Raw genomic sequence first — 15,796 nt, 5'->3', positions numbered from 1 at the left:
GTGCATGCATTTTTCCCTCAAAATTAAGAATGAGCTCTCCCAAGCTTCTACAACTACAAAATAGCGAAGGACTAGAACTGCTACAGAGCCAACAAATCTCAGAACAATGTTAGACAAAGGTTCTCCCACCAAGCAGCCTTTGCTACATCTGGACTAATCTGCTGTCAGCACTACAATAAAACCGACATTTTCATGTACAGCCCAAGGAACTTAATTTGAAAACTAATAAAGACAACAAATAACTCTGCATCAGACAGCTCTTACTTGGTTTCTCCATCTGACACTGCAACAACTCTGGCTTCTTCAAGATGGGGCCAGTTAACAAAAACTCGCTTTCCAAGTATCAAACTGGCAACATTTTCTACCATCTGAAAAAAACCCCAGAAGTTCCTATTACTAATTGTTTAACATATTAAAAGATTTTTGTTACAGTATTTTCAAACTGTTTTTGCAATAAAAATTACTCTAGATAAAAAACAGGCTTCTTGCAGAATAAAGAGTTCATTTCATCTTATGAAAATATATTTGATACAGATTACACAATACCTGATAAGAAATGTTGCTCTTTGCATGTTGCATATGTTATGTGTAAGACCTGGACTGATTTACATTTCTGATATAGGCTGAGTACTACTTTTGTCAAATCACTTAGAACTATTTTTGTCTCTGGGACACAAAAATCAAAATGTCAATTTGAGATTAGAGAAATATTTCGTACCACAGATTTTACTTGTGTACCTCACTGAAATAAAGGAACGGCACTTATGGCCATGACTTTGTACCATCTATAATTTTAATCTCACATTATGTTGTGGGTTTTCTAATGAGTTTCTGCTATTTTTTAATACATTATTTTGGCTTATTTAATTTTTCTTGTCAGGTATCTTAAATACGCATTCTCTCTGTCTCTCTAATGTAAGATGCTATCACATTGTTTCCCTCCTCTCTCCTTTCCTGGTTTTATTTATCTCTGAAACATTTTTCTTTTCTGCATTTGTCTTTTGCTACCTTGACTCTTCCCTCTAATTCCTCTATCAAACAGCCCCATTTGAGTGGAAAGTGTTAAGTCTGCTTTGCTGTTGAAAAGGGGCCAGTGAAAAAGTGTCTATATACTCAGCTACACAAAACTCAAACAGCACTGGCCTGGACACTGCATTTATACCATTAATTAGTCAGCTACCAACTCCTTACTCAAGGACATCCAAAGGTTACCACAGAAAGATGCCAGAAACTCTGCTAAGGAGACTGACACTTCATATTGTGAAGTCTAAATTTAAATCTCCCAGCAGATACCCAAAATTCTAGACTGTTTCCTACACAAATTTAGCATTTTAATCCTAACGAACCTTATTTTTTACTATTGACTCCAACAGTCAACAAAACTTTCAGAGCAAACAAGTACCATCAGTGTTTTCAGTGAACTGATTCAGCTGGTACTTTCAAAATATATACTGAGAATATACAATTATATATATTCTCACACATAAATATATGACCACCTAATGGTCTCAGCTTTGTGCTGGGAGCTAAGAACTCCCGAGTTCTTACTCATGCAATTAACTCTATGGCCTGGAGTATACAGCTGGGTACCACCTTCCTTCCTATTAATCAAATTTTAACAACTCATACATACAGCTTGGTTTGAAATCAAGTATTACCAGTTAAATAAATTTTTTTTAAAAATCTGAAGATATTTTTTTAAATTCAACATGTTTAACTAATTTTTTTAAGAAGTGCTTGGGTTTTAAATTTTTTTAAATTTTTTTCATCACTACTCCATAAGCTTTCTTCTTTATATAGTACACTATTAAAAAGGCATAAATAACCAACATTCCAAATCTAAATATTTACCAAATTCAGTCTTTTTATGACAAAGCTTTTGTCCGTTTTTTTTTTGTTTGGTTGGTTGATTTTGGATTTTTGTAAGGTTTTGGTCTTTTGTTAGGAGCTGAATGCTTACCTGATCTTTGGAGTTCTCATCAGCTATGACTTCTAACATCATGTTCTCTCCATGGCTGCTTTGCTGAAACACCTGTACACCACTTTTTTTAAGATAGAACTGGGTAAAAACAAAACAGCACATAAAACTCAAACTCTTACATAGCTATCTATTAAATACAATTGAAATCTCAGAAGAGAGGTATCTTTTACCTTGTGCTTAATGTGCTTTAAAGTAGGAAATCCACAAAAATATAATGCACTCTTGTTGATTTTAGTTATCTTATTGTGGGTTATTTCTACATGCCAAGCATCCAAAGGTATTGTTTTATACCTAAAAAATAAGTAGCACAACACTTGTTCATACAGATTGACCTTCAGCTCTAGAAAAGCTCAATACTCATTCAAATACTAATTAATGGACAAACCCTTTGACGTTCCAGTAATTAATTTAAGTCACTTGGAATCTATAGAAAGGAGTATAAAAAAAAAAACCCATGCTATTGCTATGAAGAGACAATTCATTAGGAAGAAGACAAAACTTCACAATACATGCCAAACTCACTATTTTAAATAATTGTTATTATCAAATTCTAAATTAGCAGTGGTTCCATATGGTATTAATGGTATCATTTATCTTCACAACTATTCATTCTTCACTGACTGTAATCCAGCAACAGGCATTCCTCCTCTATTCTGCTTTAAGTCTCACTACTATTAAGCTTATGTCTCCATTTCGTCTTGAGACCTCAGCATGTGTGAAATAAAGCTGGCTACTTTTAGTGAGAGAAAGGTGAAAAACACACTTGTGTTCCACTCTGCACTGGATCCAAATGCTTACGTTTTTAAAAAAATACTCTGGAATTATCATGCTGATAACTCATCACTAGTTATCAGATATTTGTACCATCCTCTGTGTCATACAAAGTTTAGTAATTCTCGAGATTGTTCTCAATGATTTAGCATTGGTTCATCTGTTTTGCAAAGTAACATTTGAAGGGACAAATACTTTTATGTGCCATCCAAAACAAGTAACATCTAATTCAACATTTTACATTTGCCAGTGTAGATGTTGGCATATGCAAGCTTTGGTTAAAATGTTAATAAAAGTATTCCAACTACTTTTAGCCTACTTGAAACTAGTTATGCCAGTGTTACCTTGTATGACATCGTTCTATTGCAGGGAATTTCTCTGGCCATGGTGACAGGTACTGGAACTCAACGTCTTTCTCATACCAGTACATCAGGCAAGGACTGTGAGTGTTTCTTCGTTTCTCCTCCTCTTTCAGGCCCTTGTTACAGGACTCCATGGCCTGCAGCAGCCGTTTCTAAATTTCACAGAAATTAGTACATGTGAAACTGGCAACAAAAATTAGCATGGAAACATCAACCCTGGGAAAGTGAATGTGTGCACTGTTCTGGTTCATGTGCTCATTTTCCAAGTGCAGCCTCACCCTTCCTCACGTCCCAGCTCTCTGACAAAAATAGGACAGTTACCATGGAACGGCTTTGGAGAATAAAGATCACCTTTTTGCAAATCTGTTTCCACAGTGTAGCCTTATCTAATACTGTTTTCCTATATGCAAAAGGAAAATTGTTACTTTATTCCTCTCCATTAATGCCCCCTGTTACTGGTGTTCATGTGAGGAGATTTCCTGTAAAAATACACTTTTTTTTCCTCAAGTGTTTCTTTTATTTTACATACAGACATTCTGTACTTTTCCATGTATATAGGAATAGAACTTTTTTCCCTCAAAGAATCTGAAACTAAATATTTGAATAACGGGTGAAAAACATTAACAAACAACATGAAGTTCACAGCCCTTACTTAGAACTTCTGCCTCCTCAAGCTACCACTTTGCTTGTGGTAACTTAATCTAGGCTTTCTCCCCAGGCAGCTAACATTTACATTCTTCTTTGATCTTACCAAGCGTAAATCTAAGCTTCCACTTAATTGCTTGTCTAACTGTTGATTAATTAAGAAAGTTAGCAGATTTGTTATGAAGCTTTTATAGACAGCAGATGCTGAAAGAACTTACCTCATCAATAAATGGGATTAATACTACAGCTTCCCATTCCTGCTGTTTTCCATTTAGGTCAGTTTTAAAATCAGGTGGATAATATTCTATAATAGGAGAGTCTTGACTAGTCATCAAATGCTAGGAAAATAGAACAGAGACAATATCAGAGACAATGTAGCACTAATTGTAAGAAGAGACAGAGGAAGGCTGGTATTAAAACCAATTCAGGGCTGTAGAGGAATTCAATACCTAGCTGTCCTAAATTGCTTAGGAAATGCAAAACTTTTTATTTATTACTAACTTTGCAATGTAGTAAGAATAGTAACAAGTAGAATATTTACCCATACACCCAAAATTTAGAGATAGAACATAATTAATAAAACATGCAAAAACGTCAAAAGAGTAAAATAAAATAAAGCAGACAATCAGTAAGCAATAGATAGATAATGCAGTTTAATTCTATATCTTACCTGGTAGCATTTAGGTAGCAGATCTTTGCTAGCTGCTGGAAGTACAGCAAGAAGCTGTTCAAATGGCATGAAGGGTTTTCCCAGCTCAAACTGGATTTTGAGTTCACTGATGTTGCGAATATCTGACAGGTAAGGTGCATAATGATAAGGATAAAACCTGCAAGGAAAAAACCTCTTAAGTTACTTAATTATAGCACAGTAGTGTTCACAGATCACAGCCAAACCAAATCACATGAAATGTTCCAGCATTCAAGGTGAAATATCACTCTGTCTTTCAGCAGTTTCTCATTTGATGTTTTTTCTTACCAGCTCCATGATTGAACTCCGTGGTAGTAATAATGCAAAATCCATTGTATTGCCTGGACATAACATTCAGCTTGATCAGCCAAGAAGTCACTTAAAAGAAAAAGGAAAGATACTAATTTTCACAATATACAAAAAGTACTTAGCATCTTGTACATAGAAATGAAGATAGCACATTTTGGGAACCTAATATACCATGATTTTCTAGGCTCATTTAATCCTAATGGACTCTCTTTGGTCCTCAAATACCTATTACAGAAAACCTGAGTTGCAACTCTTGTTGCATTAGGCAAAGTCATCACCACTGCAGCAGTCTTACATATGTTCTCTGCTTTCAACACTGAAGAATATTCTGTCTTGTACTAGAATTGTAGAATGGTTTGGGTTGGAAGGGACATTAAAGATCATCCCGTTCCAACCCCTCTGCAGGGTCCCAGTGGGCAGGGACACCTTCCACTGGACCAGGTTGCTCAGAGCTCCATCCAACCTGGCCTTGCTTCTCTGGGCAACCTATGCCAGGACCTCACCACCCTCACAGTAAAGAATTTATTCATTTTTATCTAATCTAAACCTACTCTCTTTCAGTTTGAAGCCATTATGCCTTGTCCTGTCACTACATGCTCTTGTAAATAGTCCCTCTAATAGATATTTACAGACTTTTCTTTAGGGTTTAGAATAAGAGAGAAGAAAAAGTATACACTTACTCAGAAACTACTTCTACACCCATTTTAGTCATGTAGTAAGTTCTTTTGTATTGTCTAAACTCAGTTTCAAACAGATCATCATCTTCTGGTTCATCTTCCAACATGGCTGAAAAAGCAGGCATGAAAAATAAAAAAGAGGGAATTAATGTTCACCTCTCTACTATAATAGGTTTAAAACCACTCACTTTTGACTTACTGACTTAATTTTATCCCTCGATTCAAAGTTATAGGTGCTCATACCTTCCTTGCACTGAAAGTAACACGACACAATCAAACAAAATCTTTTACCCAGAGAAATTCTGGAACTTTCAAGACAGGTAGCCCATTTTTTAGCTCAATTATAAGAGCAGACAAGATATATAAGTCACCAGAAAAAAATATGAGAAAACATTAAAATAGATTTTAAAATTTAACTATGTTCAGTAACACCATCTTATATCATGAAGTATTATTCATATATCTTTGACAATTAATTTCAAAACATGAGCAAAAAATATTTCCTACAAGTGGAATGAGTTTAAAAAAACAACCACAACCAAAAACCCTAAAGCCATAGAAAAATCTGTTCATTTGTCCCCAGTATAAAACAAGAAAACCTAGACATACTATTATTAAAAACATAATGTTGTTGAAGATTTGCTCATTCATTCCTTTAACTCATCAGAGAAATCCAGGCCAGGGAAGAAGCCCTCAAAAGCTTTAGCCCCACTCTCTCTCTCCAAAGCAGTTCCACTTCCCAACAGCTGACTACAAAAGTCTTGCATTTAGATTAAGGCCATCTCTGACATGAAATTCTTACAGTTCTTCCAAATCTACACACATCTTAACATGGGGGTTTTGTTATATGCATATGGAAAAAATATTTGCACTTACTTTTAGGGGTCACTTCATCTTCATTTTTTTCTAAAGCAGCCAAAGATATAGAATTTTCCTGAGCCTATTAAATTAATATTTGAGATAATGTAAAAATACAGGTTAATATGCAGAAACCTCATTCAATACAATATAATGTGCAACTCAAAATACTATAATCAAAATGTAAAAATACTATTATTATAAAACCCATTTCCTTCTCCTATAATTGCTTACAGAAAATTATTTAATCAGACAAAAGGACAGATTAGACTAAAGAGCAGCCTCAGATAAAACCTTAACTACCTTTAAAAAAATACTTGAATATTTGTTTTGCAAAATGCTACTATTTTCCAGAACTGTTCAGTACACATTTAAGCACTTTTACCTACATCATGCATTGTTCTACAGCACCAGTATGCAGTCAAACTTCTCATCAGTAAATTTTCAAGAGTTCAAACTACTTTTGTGTGAAGTAAGGATACAAGAAACTGTGTTTCAGAGAGTCAAAGAAGCCAAATATTCACTTCATTCCCACACTGCACTGTGTTTTGTGTACAGCACTAACAGAGTCATTAGGTTGGCCCTCCTGTACGTGAGGTGTGCCAGCTCCTGGCTGTCATTGCCATTCAAACATCAGTCAAGTGGGCTGGCTAAATACTACACAGCTGCTCCAAACTTCTGGGACAAATCAGAAACCAACCACAAATACAGCACACCTTTTTAAAGGAAGAGCTAACATCTCACCCTTACAAACCTCAGAGTGCACTAAAGATCAGGATAACAATATACAGGGACTGACTAAACTGAGAGGAATTTTCGGCTGCTACTTTACACCCTGCTGAAGGCACATATTGAAGGACAGCCAATGGAAGTGCTGGTGGGGAACATGACACTGGGGCAGAGCCAAGATACTTGAAAAGTGCTGTTCCTTATTAATTAGTTATATTTAGAATTGCAAGTTTACTAGTTAATACTAATCTAAGATAGGTCACACCAATGAAAGTGCTATTTACCTACTCACTGTCAAATAATTGGCTAATACCAAGACACACCTGACTCATCTATCGGTGTATCTGGAATACATAAAACTTGCAGCGGGCTCTGCATTGAAAAGTAAAATCACAAAGCTGAGCAGATTTGACCTTAACTCACCCAGAACTATGTTTTGCTGCTTCTGAGGAACAGCAAAGCATTAAATTACAGGTTTACAAGACTTCCAAATTCATGAGAACCTGACTTTGACTTAACCATTTCATCGCTCCCAACCAGCAAAGCATCCTGGTTTTACTATCTTTTCTGATTTGAAAAAAAAAAATCTCAAAACAGAGTTTTATGCCGTTTAATTTGTCTAAGATCAAAATATTGATTTGCAAAAAGTAATATTCTACTTTCTGAAATTCTGCCTGTAAAATACTCACCTTTTGTTTCTTTTGTTTATTTTTTCTGGCTTCCTCTGCTGAAATACCAGCTGCCTCGTTGAGGTATTTATTGCCCACTTTACTTTCAAACCATTTTAGATCTACAAAGACTTCACTGAAGTGTTCACGATCAAACTGTGCAGAAAGATTAAAGTAAGTTTGCAAATATTTGAGTGATGTCCAATTCAGAAGCTAAATTAACAATGTCTTTTTAGTACGTGCATTAGATTACATGTAGAGTCATTTGTCCATAAACATTTTGCCCTAGAGCTACAAGAGATTAATAGTAAAAATCTTGTTTCTCAGCAATATGTAACATATAGCCAAGCCATAATTTACTTCCAGTAAGGCAGCAAGGGGTAATAAAAAGAGTTAACTAACTTCCACACTTGACTATCAACTCTAGAAGCAATACATATATAGGGGGTCTGGGTACTATAGCCTCGTGCCACAGACCTAACACTGCCATAGCTCTAGCCAAGAACCAGAGGACAGGGCTGAAAGCAAGGGCAACAGCTATCTCCTCCTTCCAAGGTCAGCAGAAGGCTTAATCCTTTCCATTTCTACATGGCCTACACCTTACCTCATCTCTAGGATGCATTGGCACTTAACAGGACTGTCTCCTGTACACCAGTTAGTTCATGGTCAATGCTGATGCCTCTGAGAGATATTAATGCTTCATTGCTCCTTACCAACGATTTTCATAAAAAACTTGCAAACAACGCTCCTCCCCAAGACCTTCAGACATAGCTTACCCTACAGGAAACTGTACCAGCAGGGGAAGCAGAGAATATTGCTGCCTGTGGCAAGCTTTGCCTAATACTGCCACACTATTCCATGGGAACTGAGGACCACGACCCTACTGGTGAATCCTCATTTGACTTAAAGTACTAAGATCTGCTGGCTAAAGCACAGATCAAGTGATTCAATCTTTTTCCTCTTATACTATGATAGGATCAGACAACAACTGATTGGATTCCATCTGCTAAATGGTAAAACAGCTGATTGAACCACCTGTAAAACACAGTAATTAAATAGTTCATTAAAACTACAGTATGGTTTCTTTTAGGGCACTATATTGAGTTTATATTCAACACACTTTACCATTCCATACAGTGCAATTTCAAAGTTACTTACATCTGACAATCTTGTGAGATATTTCTCAAAACGTTCTAAATTCAGATGCCCATTTTCATTGATGTAACCTATTGTGAAAATTAAGTATGTTTTTTAAACTAACAATTTAACAATTTTAAAATTTTAATATTTAAATGCCCCACAGATAATAGAATGCAATCTTGCTGGCTGTCTAAAGAAAGCGTAGTAAATTCTAAACATTCTAATATGGCTAAAAAGGTCAATAAATATTAAGGCAGGAATGTTAATGCTTCTACTTTCCACAGCTGAAGTTAGTTTTCTTACCTCCCAGTTCTGGCAGGACAGCCATGTATGTTCTGTAAAGGAGCGGCAGTGCATCATGATTTATGTGTAAATGAGGTAGATGAGGAATGAAATCATTTCCTACAAGGAAACCCATTAAGATCCAATCATCTATTATCCTTTCAATATCATATTCAAAGGAAATCTTGTCCTGGGGGGGGGAGGGAAAAAGAAGGAAAAAAGAAAAAAACCCCAGGAGTACAATTTTTATTATAATTTTTGCATAAAGACCTCACGCATTTTTTTCCAATCTTGGCTCCATTAGAACTTACTTTTACTGGGGAAAATTCATAATCAATATATTCTCTCATCAGTGATAAGTGCAGTAAATGAAATGTGGTTTCCTCTGGTGCACATGCTCTGTAAATTATTCAAAACACCCAGTTAATTATTTATAAACACATTTTCAACATTAATATTAATATAAGTCCAAGATTACCTAACCCCAAGAATTTTTACTAGGATTGTATCCTTATAGAAGAAATAATGTATAAACACTTCCTTGAATCTATTTTAGGATTAATCTGGTTTGGTCTAGAAAATTTTGACTGTATGAAGAACAGCTAACTTAGAGAAAGCAGGGCAGCTCTGTGGAGTTCCATCCTGCAGGAACTATTTCCTAAGTACTTACCCCATTGTTTTAAAAAGGGACAAACTAATCTAACTTTGCACGAAGCCCAACAAATTTTAAGGTATTTTAGAACCAGTGTGAATAAATAGAGATACACAGATTCACATCTAAACTGGATGGGTTACTTTTGCAGTCATTTGAAATGCTTCTAAGAAAAGAATATGCTCTACTTGAAAATATGCTCCATAGGCATTATTTAGTGGCTTCAATGTAGCACTAAAGAATAACAAACCTACCATTTGTTTACGGCATAAAGTAGCCAACATCTTAGTAATTATTCTAGTAACTTATTTACAAGCACAAAACCCCAGAGATATATATACATTTTAAAAAGTCAGTATCTGCATAAGACAGTTATGGAAACAATGTCACTACAGCCTGGGATGCCCATTAATAATATGAAGGAAAAACTGTAACACAGCAAAGCTTTAAGGATTTTTTTATCAGCTGTTTTGACAGTAAACATTTTGTCATGTAAATTAATCTAAATGCACAATTTAACAAGTTGACTTCTCTAATTTCATGACTTTTCTAACCCAAAAAAAAAACTAAAACTTTATTAACTTAGTATGCAATCAATAAAAAAACCCAAACTATGAAACACAAACCTGTTTTAGTCACCCAGTATCTTTTGGATTTAATTTCATTATATATAAAATAAGAGTAAAGTTAAATCACCTTTGAGCCTTTTTACCACCAAATCTGACTTCTTCTCTTAAGAGTGCAAAGTGTGCCTCATGACTTGTTAATCCCAGCATTATCTATTGCAAAGAGATATTAGAAAGGTCTTACTTCATCATTTTGTAAATGAAGCAGTATAAAGAAAAGTTGATCTTGTGTTTCATTACAAATTCAAAAGTTTGCAGGAATGCAAAATTACATGCTTGTTTAATAACATTTTAGAACCCTATGAGTTTAGGAAGATATCAAAGATGCACAGGCTTGACAAATCTCTGTTGTTTGTCGTATTTGAATTGCACATACCAAGTCAGCATCTAAGCCATAGAGACAGTGTCTTGTGTTTGGATCATGATGAGGTTTTGCTTTTTCTGATCTGATGAACTCCATAATTTTATGCTCACCTTCCCCTGGAGTCTGGACAAAACAAAACAAACACAAAAAAAAAATTAACAGTAAGTACTTTTCTATAAAATAAAAATTTATTTCAAATAAAATAATAAGAAAATGCAATGACCTCATGGCCCGATAAATAGACTGTTATTCCTTGCCAGGATTTGTCTGTGGAGATCTTCATATTTACAAAATATTTAAGATGCTCATTCAACCTGGCCATGAATTCAGTTCCTGAAAACAGAAATCTAAGTTAAAAACAAAGCTTTTCACTAGTTTGCATTTACATATTAAAAGTATTAATGAAAAGAAAAGCAACAAAAAATTCTACCAAAGATGAAGGGGATAACTGTTTTTTTCCTAAGACATTTCACTTTTTACATAATAATCTAAAAAATTTTTAGAATGAGACCATACTCCAACCCTACTGAGTTACTAAAACTTCTGTTCTCAACTTAAGCCTTTATTGATTCTGTCTTCCGTTTTTTAAAAAACACCCTTAAGACAGAAAAACAGTACCAAAATACAGATGCAAAAACATAAATCTAAACAAATAACTGAGAAATTATCTTACCTGGTGTAATACAGTTGGAGTCAAATCTGGCTTCTGTAGGGAGAGTTTCTCCCTTTTCTAATGCCTTTTTTATTTTGTCCTCTGCCTCTTTTGCTGATCTAAAACAAAACAGGGTTGGAGAGAGAGCAGAGAAAGAATCATCTTATTCAAATGTTACTATCCTAAGTACAGCTTTACTGACAAAATAAATATAGTTGATTTTTTAGAGTACTAAAATGAAAAGGAAGAGAAATTTGACTCCTGAGTAGTTTGAATTTGTTTCCAATCCAACAAGGAAGCCTTAAAAATAGCTTTTTCTTCCTAGTACTGATGGTAACCTGTCACTACTCAGATGCCGTTAATATTTAGATGATCATACAGTGGCTGATCACAATGACTGTTGAAACAGTAGGAATACTTGGGATCTAAACATCTGCAAATGCTATCCCAGAAAATAAAGGTAACATAGTGAAACGAAGCAGCAGGTTTGGAATACCAAGGGAGTGAGGGGAGTGAACAATTTATCATCACCAGTAATGGAGAAACTAAAAACATTATCCCAGCCCTTCCTGGCCAATGATTTCATAACCATTTGAACAGAAATAGAGAAATCATCTAAGTCTTAGATATTTGTCCTTCTCTCAATTCCACTACAATTTTCTATTTAGAACTTTTTTAATCTCTACTTCCTCTCAACCTCCTTCTTTCCCTAAAGAAAAAAAACTCATCAAAAAAACCCAAAAAAAGTCCAGTTGCTTGAAAATATTTTCTCTCATCCCTTCCCCCATTTTGTTAATGTTGCATTTCACTCACCAGCCCTGCACTGTCTGAACACTGGCTTTCTTTCCTTCCAGCAATCTTAAAAAAAGCTTCCAAATCTCCCCAAACATTACTATAATTCTTAACACTGTGAGTCTACTTGCAGCTCTGTATCTGAAGAATGTATCTGGGGAACTGGGAACAACAGGGAATCAGTTTCATTCATTTCTTCCATGACTGTCAAAGAACACCCCGTTACAGTCACCAAAAAGGCGTATCCAGAACCAGCATTCACAAATACCAAAGACGCTCCCAGGTTATGAAGCCAGTGGAAACATCTGCAAGAGCTCCACTGCAGATTTATTTCACAGAAAATTTTGTAAGAAAAAGCTCCCCCTGTCCCCAAGTGCCACACACACAGAGAAAAGTTTAAGTAACAAGCAAACCTTCCTTTTTGGATCCTCATTTTAACATTTTTACAGGTAGTAACTCTCATTTAACTACAAGTTAAAACCACTGTGAAAGGCACAATCAGTCAATCTATTTTACTTTTTATGGCATACATGTAAGTAAGTGGGGTTTTTTAAGTGTTTACTATCCTCAAGACAGAGTCAGAACTAATCTTCTTACCTAAAACGTCTCCCACGCTGCTGATTCATTTTTGCTCTTGGAGCTACTCCATCAACTGCCATGAAGAAAACCTTCCTCGGCTTAATAATGCGAAACAATACTTCCAAATAGTGGAAGATATTGGCAAAAATCTTATCTTCTGAGATTCTGAAGTGAACATCATCATCATTTGGATGTGAACACTGATGTATAATGCCATTCATGTCCAGGTATAAGTTGTCAAATTCTGGAATCTGCAAAAGCCACAGTCAGTCCCCACTTGAGAAGTTGAAGCACTGCAATCACTGCCTGAGGCACAGCTGAGAGCAAGGAACTCTGGAAACAGCTGAGGTGAGAAAACCTCCCTGGAACCTGCTGCACACCAACGTGTTAAGGAAGAACATCTGCTCTGGTTATGGGTTTGCCTGCAATCTGTTATTATGATTTTTCTCAGTGACCAAAGTCAGCTGAACAGATTCCTATCCTATCCTGGCTGTTTCTGGAACCTCAGGACTTTTGTACCTGTGCTCGCTCAATCTTCTACATTGTAAAAGGGAAAAGCAAACAAAAATCACTCTTCTGAGAAACATTTATTTCTTTTTTATAACCCCACACACTTCACTGATTCAGTCTTCCGTAGCTGCACTACAAACAATAAAAACTACAGAACTGAGATGGAATTTCCAACAACACTTCCAGAGCAAAGCCAGCTTAAGAATCTTTAGGGTTCTCCTAGTTAGCCAGTTCCTCCCCTGCCCACGGCAAGCTGCCTCTTTAGCCGTGCTCTGAGCCACCTGAGAGTCTGGAGAGGGGCAATGACCACCAAAAGCAGCACAATTAGCAGCGATAACATCAACTTCTTTCCCACACTTCCAAACGTGCGTTTTTTTCTTTCTAGTTCTCTGTTCCTCTAACAGCCCTATCTGTAGCAGTCACACTTTCTTTTAAAGGAAAAAAAACCTTCCCAAATGTACACAAGCAACAAAAACACTGTTAACCATATGAAGCAAAGGGGCCATTACTATCTTTTTGTTACCAAACCCCACCAAACACACACAAGATCAATTTGCAATAAACAAATATATTCTTTAATCCACTGATATGACTGTTCATAAAAACTCTGCTCTCATTACAACTGTACCCCCTGCTGCAACCCCCTGGTTAAAGCAGACACTGCTGCTGCAGCTTGCCACAGCTCTTCAGCACAAGCTTAAAGGTTCCACAAGTCCAGTGAGCAGCCCAGACTCCTCAGCAGACAGCAGAAAAGCCAACACACACTGCTGCCTCTGGCTACACAGACAGCAGGACCAAGCAAAGCATAAGCAAAGACCTAAGCTTTGAAAACTGCTTTGAGACCAGCAGGAAGGGTCAAATATCCAGATTTTGAATCACTTGAACCTGGCATCTTAGTTACATTGACACAACAGCTATTTAATCTTTTAAAATCAGAGCTGTTTAGGGAAAATGTATTAATATTCAAACATGCCCTAGACTGTCACCCCTCTCAGAACATCCTTACTCAAACTATAAAACCACATCTGTAACACCGCCTGAAAATGATAAAGAGCTTGTACCTAACAGGTACCAAACGTGGCCTCCCTGAAAACAAGACTTTTTTGCCCTACTGTTAAAAGCATCATTTACCACTGTCCTTTTCCAGGCTTGAACCTACTTCCCGATTTTGTTCCTAACACAAACTGCCCGACGCAGGTGACAACAAGGAAACGCAACAGGGCGGTAAAACCCGCCCCTCGTCATTACTGCGCCATCCTTCGTCAGCAGCTGTAACTTTTCTGAGCCCAACAACGAAGAAACTCCAACCCGGGGCTCCCCGCGGGGCGCGGGGCCGCCGGGGCAGCACCGCGGGGCCACCGACGGGGAGCCGGAGCAGGGGAGCGAGCCGGGCACCGCCACACTCCAGGGGAACGCCAAGGCTGGGCATTCCCTGCGGGAACAGCGCGGTTTGGGTCCGGGACTGCTGGAAACATCGCCGGCCGTAACGAGGGGTGCGAGTGCCGCCGGCCCCGGCCCCGGGCGGCGCTGCCCCAGCGGCGGGCTCGGCCCGTACAGCCGGGCCGTCCGGGGGTACCGAGCGCCCTGTCCCCTCCCCAGCGATCGCCCGCCGCCACCCCGACACTTCGGGCTGCCCCGAGCTCCGGCTCCCCTGAGCCGCGGCCGCCGCGGCCGCCACAGCTGCCGGCGAGCCGGCCGGGCTCGGGCTCAGCCCCGAAGGGCCGGCCGGGGACAGGCCCGGGCGCTCGTCCTGCTCCCTCGTCCCGTCGAGGGGCCGCTCGGGACCCCCCGGGAACGAGCCCCCTTGTTAGGCAGCGGCGCTCGGCCCGCAGCTCACCTGATGCTCCTTCAGCACCTGGCTGAGGCAGGGGTACCGCTCCGAGATCCACCGGTAGAACTTGGGGACCCCCATGGCCGCGGACCCCGCCGCCCCTTCAGCCCCGCCGGAACCAAACACGGCGGGCCGCGCTCCGCCCTCCTTCCGGCGCGCGGCGCTGACAGCGGCCCAGCGCCCGCCGCACCCCCGGGCGGGCGGGGCGGGCCCGGCCGGCGCTGCCGCCCCTCGGCCACGTCACCGCCACTCAGGGCTGGGGGCGCATCGCCCGCCCTTCACATCAAACCCTGCAGACGGTCCCTCTTTCGGTCCCTCTCTCGCTCCCTCCCCGGCTCCTCGGTGGAGCTCCCACGCCGTGCCCGCGGAGGGCAGCAGAGCCGTGCTGGCGGTGCGTGGTGCAGCAGCTCCCCGGGCACGTCTGTGCGCTGCGATAAACTGATAAAGCCTGGGAAAAGGAACAGAACCCCAGCACTCAGCTACCACACCATAAAAGACCGGAGTATGTTCCAGAGATTTTTTACGTTGAAAAATCTTCGCGTTTATGGGACAGTGGCAACACTTTTACAAGACCACCCGCTAGATTCACAAACAAACCCACTATAACTAGTTGCAATCCCCATTATTCAAGTTTACTCTCCCGAGCATCTGGACTTCAGCTGAACAGAACTGAAACTTAA

The 15,796-nt window shown here is 38.8% G+C and overlaps 1 protein-coding gene across 15 annotated transcripts in view; it reads right to left on the bottom strand.

Moving 5' to 3' along the window:
* The window catches only part of XRN1 (5'-3' exoribonuclease 1), a 40,205-nt gene extending 24,953 nt beyond the window's left edge, over positions 1 to 15,252 (bottom strand). For 12 of the 15 annotated variants that reach the window (XR_003534751.1, XR_003534750.1, XR_003534756.1 and 9 more), the window contains exons 1-19: positions 15,123 to 15,252; positions 12,794 to 13,026; positions 11,426 to 11,523; positions 10,976 to 11,085; positions 10,765 to 10,875; positions 10,459 to 10,541; positions 9,422 to 9,509; positions 9,132 to 9,300; positions 8,847 to 8,914; positions 7,710 to 7,844; positions 6,310 to 6,373; positions 5,437 to 5,542; positions 4,736 to 4,825; positions 4,430 to 4,586; positions 3,978 to 4,097; positions 3,097 to 3,266; positions 2,152 to 2,272; positions 1,961 to 2,059; positions 265 to 368 (exon numbers count right to left, since the gene is read on the bottom strand). Coding sequence is in view for 8 of the 15 variants with exons in the window: in XM_027686293.1 (XP_027542094.1) it covers positions 265 to 368; positions 1,961 to 2,059; positions 2,152 to 2,272; positions 3,097 to 3,266; positions 3,978 to 4,097; positions 4,430 to 4,586; positions 4,736 to 4,825; positions 5,437 to 5,542; positions 6,310 to 6,373; positions 7,710 to 7,844; positions 8,847 to 8,914; positions 9,132 to 9,300; positions 9,422 to 9,509; positions 10,459 to 10,541; positions 10,765 to 10,875; positions 10,976 to 11,085; positions 11,426 to 11,523; positions 12,794 to 13,026; positions 15,123 to 15,197 (2,201 nt within the window). In the remaining 7 variants the exon portion in view is untranslated. Of the gene's footprint in view, positions 1 to 264; positions 369 to 1,960; positions 2,060 to 2,151; positions 2,273 to 2,306; positions 2,913 to 3,096; positions 3,267 to 3,977; positions 4,098 to 4,429; positions 4,587 to 4,735; positions 4,826 to 5,436; positions 5,543 to 6,309; positions 6,374 to 7,709; positions 7,845 to 8,846; positions 8,915 to 9,131; positions 9,301 to 9,421; positions 9,510 to 10,458; positions 10,542 to 10,764; positions 10,876 to 10,975; positions 11,086 to 11,425; positions 11,524 to 12,793; positions 13,027 to 15,122 lie in introns of those variants that run through there. The other 3 variants (XM_027686300.1, XM_027686296.1, XM_027686298.1) reach the window with 3 other exon arrangements.
* Positions 15,253 to 15,796: the final 544 nt, after the last annotated feature.

Source organism: Neopelma chrysocephalum, unplaced genomic scaffold (genome assembly GCF_003984885.1).
Source record: "Neopelma chrysocephalum unplaced genomic scaffold, ASM398488v2 Primary Assembly neopelma1_70, whole genome shotgun sequence".
Classification (NCBI taxonomy): domain Eukaryota; kingdom Metazoa; phylum Chordata; class Aves; order Passeriformes; family Pipridae; genus Neopelma; species Neopelma chrysocephalum.
Note: the sequence above shows the minus strand (reverse complement) of the source record. Positions and strands in the feature narration are given on the sequence as shown.